Below are 6,412 nucleotides of genomic sequence, written 5' to 3'. Positions count from 1 at the left end.
ATTGAGGTCAGGGCTTTGTGATGGCCACTCCAATACCTTGACTTTGTTGTCCTTAAGCCATTTTGCCACAACTTTGGAAGTATGCTTGGGGTCATTGTCCATTTGGAAGACCCATTTGCAACCAAGTTTTAACTTCCTGACTGATGTCTTGATGTTGCTTCAATATATCCACATAATTTTCCTTCCTCATGATGCCATCTATTTTGTGAAGTGCACCAGTCCCTCCTGCAGCAAAGCACCCCCACAGCATGATGCTGCCACCCCCGTGCTTCACGGTTGGGATGGTGTTCTTCAGCTTGCAAGTTACCCCCTTTTTTTCCTCCAAACATAACGATGGTCATTATGGCCAAACTGTAGTCTTGCGTTTTTATGGCGGTTTTGGAGCAGTGGCTTCTTCCTTGCTGAGCGGCCTTTCAGGTTATGTCTATATAGGATTCGTTTTACTGTGGATATAGATACTTTTGTACCTGTTTCCTCCAGCATCTTCACAAGGTCCTTTGCTGTTGTTCTGGGATTGATTTGCACTTTAGGAGACAGAACGCGTCTCCTTTCTGAGCGGTATGACGGCTGCGTGGTCCCATGGTGTTTATACTTGCGTACTATTTTTTTGTACAGATGAACGTGGTACCTTCAGCGTTTGGAAATTGCTCCCAAGGATGAACCAGACTTGTGGAGGTCTACAATGTATTTTCTGAGGTCTTGGCTGATTTCTTTTGATTTTCCCATGATGTCAAGCAAAGAGGCACTGAGTTTGAAGGTAGGCCTTGAAATACATCCACAGGTACACCTCCAATTGACTCAAATTATGTCAATTAGCCTATCAGAAGCTTCTAAAGCCATGACATTTTCTGGAATTGTCCAAGCTGTTTAAAGGCACAGTCAACTTAGTGTATGTAAACTTCTGACCCACTGGAATTGTGATACAGTGAATTATAAGTGAAATAATCTCTCTGTAAACAATTGTTGGAAAAATTACTTGTGTCATGCACAAAATAGATGTCCTAACCGACTTGCCCAAACTATAGTTTGTTAACAAGAAATTTGTGGAATGGTTGAAAAACGATTTTTAATGACTCCAACCTAAGTGTATGTAAACTTCCGACTTCAACTGTACTTATTAACAAAATTAAGGACGTTTATTTTTAAATTATTCAGAAATATTATCCTGCCAACCACTATATGAAGAAGTTTAAGAAAAACATAAATTCAAATTGTACCTTTTGTAATGACCACCCAGAAACGGTGTTGCATCTTTTTAGGCATTGTATTCATGTAAGGAATCTGTGGCAAGACATCAGTAGATTTAAAATTGAACACATTTATGAAGACTTTACACTATTATGGAGAGATATATTGCTTGGAGTCTTTACCTACGGTAAGTAATTAATTTCATTATTCTTTTGGCCAAATGTCATATTCACAAATGTAAATGTATAAAGAAAACGCCACATTTTCTTACCTTTTACAAAAAAGAAATCAAACTATATTTTAAGACGGTTAAAAACTCTACCAGAATTTAAATGTTAAAATTATAAATGTGTGTATGTCCCTTTAAGGTTCTGTGTAATGTGATATTGTACCCCCTAGCCCCGCCTCTAGCCCAGTTGTATATTGTCTATATATACTTGTGTTCCCCATATACTTTTTGTATTGATTTGTTGTTAATAATAATAAAAAATAATAATTTAAAAAAGACAGATCTCTGTCACATTTCCTAATAGTTGTTTCAGCTGTTTTAGTAAATTGAACCATGTATTTTGCTATAAACAATGTCTTATTTTGTAATCGCATTATTATTCAGCCTTTGTAGTTCCGCAGCCTATACTGAAATGTTGCCTAACTGTTCCTGGAGGAGAAATGTATAGCTACAGTGCTGTGAAAAAGTATTTGCCCCCTTTCTAATTTTCTCTACTTTTGCATATTTTTGATACTGAATGTTAGCAGATCTTCAACCAAAACCTAATATTAGATAAAGGGAACATAAGTGAACAAATAACACAACAATGACATATTTATTTCATAAACAAAGTTATGCAACACCCAATTCCCCTGTGTGAAAAAGTAATTGCCACCTTACACACATAACTGGTTGTGCCACCTTTAGCTGCAATGACTCCAACGGAATGCTTCCTGTAGTTGTTGATCAGTCTCTCACGTCACTGTGGAGGAATTTTGGCCCACTCTTCCATGCAGAACTGCTTTAACTCAGTGACGTGTGGGTTTTCAAGTATGAACTGCTCGTTTCAAGTCCTGCCACAACATCTCAATTGGGATTAGGTCTGGACTTTGACTAGGCCATTCCAAAACTTCAAATTTGTTGCTTTTTAGCAATTTTCATGTAGACTTGATTGTGTGTTTTGGATCATTGTCTTGCTGCATGACCCAGCTGCGCTTCAGCTTCAGCTCACAGACAGATGGTCGGACAGTCTCCTGTAGAATTCTCTGATACAGAACAGAATTCATGGTTCCTTCTATTAAGGCAAGTCGTCCAGGTCCTGGGGCAGCAAAGCATCCCCAAACCATCACACCACCACTACCATGCTTGACCTTTGGTATGATGTTCTTACTGTGGAATGCAGAGTTTGGTTTTCGCCAGACATAATGGGACCCATCTCGTCCAAGCAATGTGGTTGGTCCACCGCGACAATCATGGGTCACCCGGCCGCTCAGCCTGTCTGCCAGGGTCTTTCGAGGTACACCATGCACCTTGGTAGATAAGAAAATAAAACAGTTACTAGCAGATAAAATTCACAGATGTGAATTTTAGGATATTGGTTACCAAACACTGGACATATGTGCCGTTTTTAGACTTGAACACCGGTCCCCTGAATGTCTCTGCAAGGTCCTGACAAAAAGGATTCCACCGAAGCATTTCCAGGAAAAACCATGGCGTGAATTCTCCACTTAATGTCAATTCTATAGAAGTGTTGTCCTACTTCCATGGAACTTACCTGCATCATCTTAGAGCAGAGGAGGTGAGAGACCGCCCCCTTATGACAAGGAAACAAATGTTTTTTTTCCAAAGGCTTAAAAAGAGAGCACACACAGGCAGAAAGTATTGCAGGACTATTATTCTCTCTCACACACAGCCACAGACAAAGTTTAGGCATCGAAGAGTTGGTTACTGGGCTGAAAACCTCCCAAGTAAGTAAAATCTTTCCTCTTATTGATAATGATGAAAGGGAAAATGATTGTCTAAATGTGATAACTATGGATGTTAGAGCTGTGTGATTTTAAAACACACAAAACAATGTATTCATGGCTTCTGAGAAAAACCTGCCAGCCTGTTGATTTGAGCGATATCATTAGATTAGATATGTTTATATAGTGTCAGTGATGAAGTCATTTAAACATCCTAAGAAGTAGTAGTAGTAGTAGTAGTAGTAGTAGTAGTAGTAGTAGTAGTAGTAGTAGTAGTAGTAGTAGTAGAAGTAGTAGCAGTAGCAGTAGCAGTAGCAGTAGCAGTAGTAGCAGTAGCAGTAGCAGTAGCAGTAGTAGTAGCAGTAGCAGTAGCAGTAGCAGTAGCAGTAGTAGTAGTAGTAGTAGTAGAAGTAGTAGTAGTAGCAGTAGCAGTAGCAGTAGCAGTAGCAGTAGCAGTAGCAGTAGCAGTAGCAGTAGCAGTAGCAGTAGCAGTAGCAGTAGCAGTAGCAGTAGTAGTAGTAGTAGTAGCAGTAGCAGTAGTAGTAGTAGTAGTAGCAGTAGCAGTAGCAGTAGCAGTAGCAGTAGCAGTAGTAGTAGTAGCAGTAGTAGTAGTCCCCAGTAGCTCAGTTGGTAGAGCATGGTGCTTGCAACGCCGCCAGGGTTGTGGGTTCGTTTCCCACGGGGGGCCAGTATGAAAATGTATGCACTAACTGTAAGTGGCTCTGGATAAGAGCGTCTGCTAAATGACTAAAATGTAAACGTAAATGATGTCTATTGCAGCTTCCTGACCCGTGCGCCAAAGCACAGATCTAGGATCAGCTCACCCGCATCAAATCCAAACCAGGACCTTAATAAACCACAAAGGGGAAAACTGACCTCAGACCAGTATTTAAACCGCACGTCTTCCTGCCCAGACACTGCCTCTCCATCCAGAGGTCCTCTGTGCTCCAGCTGTCCATCCGTCTATCCATCCATCCCAGCCAGCTAGCCATGGGTCTGATGAGCGAAGACATGGATTGCTGCGTCTGCCTCCAGCCCTACTCTCGCGGGGAGAAAATCCCTCGGATGCTCCACTGCAAGCACACCTTCTGTGGGCCGTGCTTGGAGGCGATGTCCAGGCTGCAGAGGGACCTGAGGAGCGTGTGCTGCCCCCTGTGCCGCTTTATCACCTGTTGCCGGGCCAACCTCCCCCTTGCTGGGTCTCTGTGGGTTAACACTGAGATCTGGGACCAGATAGCAAATAGACAGGAGGAGGAAGAGGAGGAGGAGGAGGCATGGAAGGGAGATAACAGACAGACACAGACCTCTACACAGTACGAATGGTGAGTACTCCAGGCTAAGATGGATGGATGGATGGATGGATAGCTGCTATGTAGATGGATTTAGAAACCTCTAGAAACCTTCCTCTGGTCTCTGTTAATGGCTGGCTGTTGTTGTCTAATCTTCCTCTTCTCTCTCTCTCTCTCTCTCTCTGCTCTCTCTCTCTCTGCTCTCTCTCTCTCAATTCAATGGGCTTTATTGGCATGGGAAACATATGTTTACATTGCCAAAGCAAGTGCAATAGCTGCTCTTTAGCTGCTTTCTCTGTCTAACTCAATCTTCTCTCTCTCGCTGTCTCTCTATATCTTTCTCTCTCTCTCTGTCTCTGTCTCTGTGTGTTTGTGTGTCTCTCTCTCTCTCGCTGTCTCTCTCGCTGTCTCTCTCTCTATATCTTTCTCTCTGTCTCTGTCTGTCTCTGTGTGTGTGTGTGTCTCTCTCTCTCTCTCTCTCTCTCTCTCTCTCTCTGTCTCTCTCTCTATCTTTCTCTCTCTCTCTCTGAATCTTGTTTTTTTGTCTTACTGTGATAGTATTACTTTAGCTTTCACTCATGACGATAGTATCAGTGTTGTTATTGGGTTGATGCTCAGGACAATGGGGTAATTCAAGAGTCTGTTAGACATTTTAGTAGATTGTAATTCTCTCCCTCTTTCTGCTCCGTTCCTCTCGTCTAGCTCTTCATTGGGGTGTTCTGGTGTGTGGCTCAAGCTACAGAGTTTCTTGAAGAGAACGAGGCACAATGGACTGTAAACAGAGAGGACTAAAAGAAGTGAAGAAGTGAAGTTGATACATTTTTAAAAAAGAAATTGGTTCCAATGCAGTTGTCTTCTGTTTGGGAGTGACAGCCAATTTAGTGATTCATACATTGTGCAATTATGTTTTTCATAATGGCATCTAATTTGCAAAGTAAGGTCTCGGTTGTGTTTTGATAGGTGCTGTCACAATAGTCTAGGATACGAAGCAGCGGTTGGGTTACTAACGTCTTTCTAATGGATACAGTAAAACAATTATTAGTTCTGTATAGGTACCAAAGCTTATAGTTCATTGTTTTTCTAATATAACCAATATGCTTTCCAAAAGATCATTCAAACACAGATATTTCAAACAATTTGCACTTTCATATAATGTGTACAATGTCCGATATTGAATGGGTACTGTGTACTTTATACAATATACTGTGGACAATGTTTATAATTGATTTATTTCAATAAAGAGAAGTAGGATTTTATTATCCTTAGTTTACTGTTTATTTAATACCAATAAATATTTAACCTTTATTTCATTTTGAGACTCAGTTCTCTTTTTCCAATGAGCCCTGTAATATTATTTTCCTTTTCTGTTTGAAGTGCATATTTTTGTATTTAAGTGATATTTATTGCTATCATTGTAAAATAAATTAATCTGCTTTAAAATAACTGTCTTCTAGTTGTGAAATCACTCTCTGGTGCAATCAATTCTGTGAGTGTGTGTATGTCTCTCTCTCTGTCTCTCTCTGTCTCTCTCTGTCACTCTCTGTCTCTCTCTCTCTGTCTCTCTCTCTCTCTCTCTCTCTGTCTCTCTGTCTCTCTGTCTCTCTTCCACTCTGGTTTCAGAGAAACTATTATTGTATCAGCAAAATAAGCAAACGTCAGTAGAGCCGTAAGTATGGTGTAATACGCAACTATATCATATCATTACATAACATTCGCTTCCCTGTCATTGTTACGACATGATGGTTTGAATTCTTGTTTCCACGGTGCTAAAGCTCTTACTGTAATTATGGTATAGACAATTCTGAGTTTAGGGTTTATAAAGGACGTGGTTTGTTCGGTAAAAAGCAGCCAGGAGCCTGCTGCGATAATTGTGCACATTTTCTATCATTTTTCGCCCTAATTATTCATTTACAGGACGAGACTGTTATTCTGAAGGATTACAAAAATCTGTGCCCAGGACCGGAGACACAGGAGAAACAGGT

At 40.7% G+C, this 6,412-nt stretch overlaps 1 protein-coding gene across 1 annotated transcript; it reads left to right on the top strand.

Moving 5' to 3' along the window:
- The first annotated feature begins 3,071 nt into the window (after positions 1 to 3,071).
- On the top strand, positions 3,072 to 5,674 carry LOC121578594 (RING finger protein 224-like). Its single transcript, XM_041892961.1, has 3 exons — positions 3,072 to 3,144; positions 3,922 to 4,463; positions 5,133 to 5,674. Exons 2-3 carry the CDS (start codon positions 4,132 to 4,134, stop codon positions 5,206 to 5,208), a joined length of 408 nt encoding a protein of 135 aa, XP_041748895.1. The 5' UTR covers positions 3,072 to 3,144; positions 3,922 to 4,131; the 3' UTR covers positions 5,209 to 5,674.
- The last annotated feature ends 738 nt before the right edge of the window (positions 5,675 to 6,412 follow it).

This window comes from Coregonus clupeaformis, chromosome 12 (genome assembly GCF_020615455.1).
Source record: "Coregonus clupeaformis isolate EN_2021a chromosome 12, ASM2061545v1, whole genome shotgun sequence".
Lineage (NCBI taxonomy): Eukaryota > Metazoa > Chordata > Actinopteri > Salmoniformes > Salmonidae > Coregonus > Coregonus clupeaformis.
Note: the sequence above shows the minus strand (reverse complement) of the source record. Positions and strands in the feature narration are given on the sequence as shown.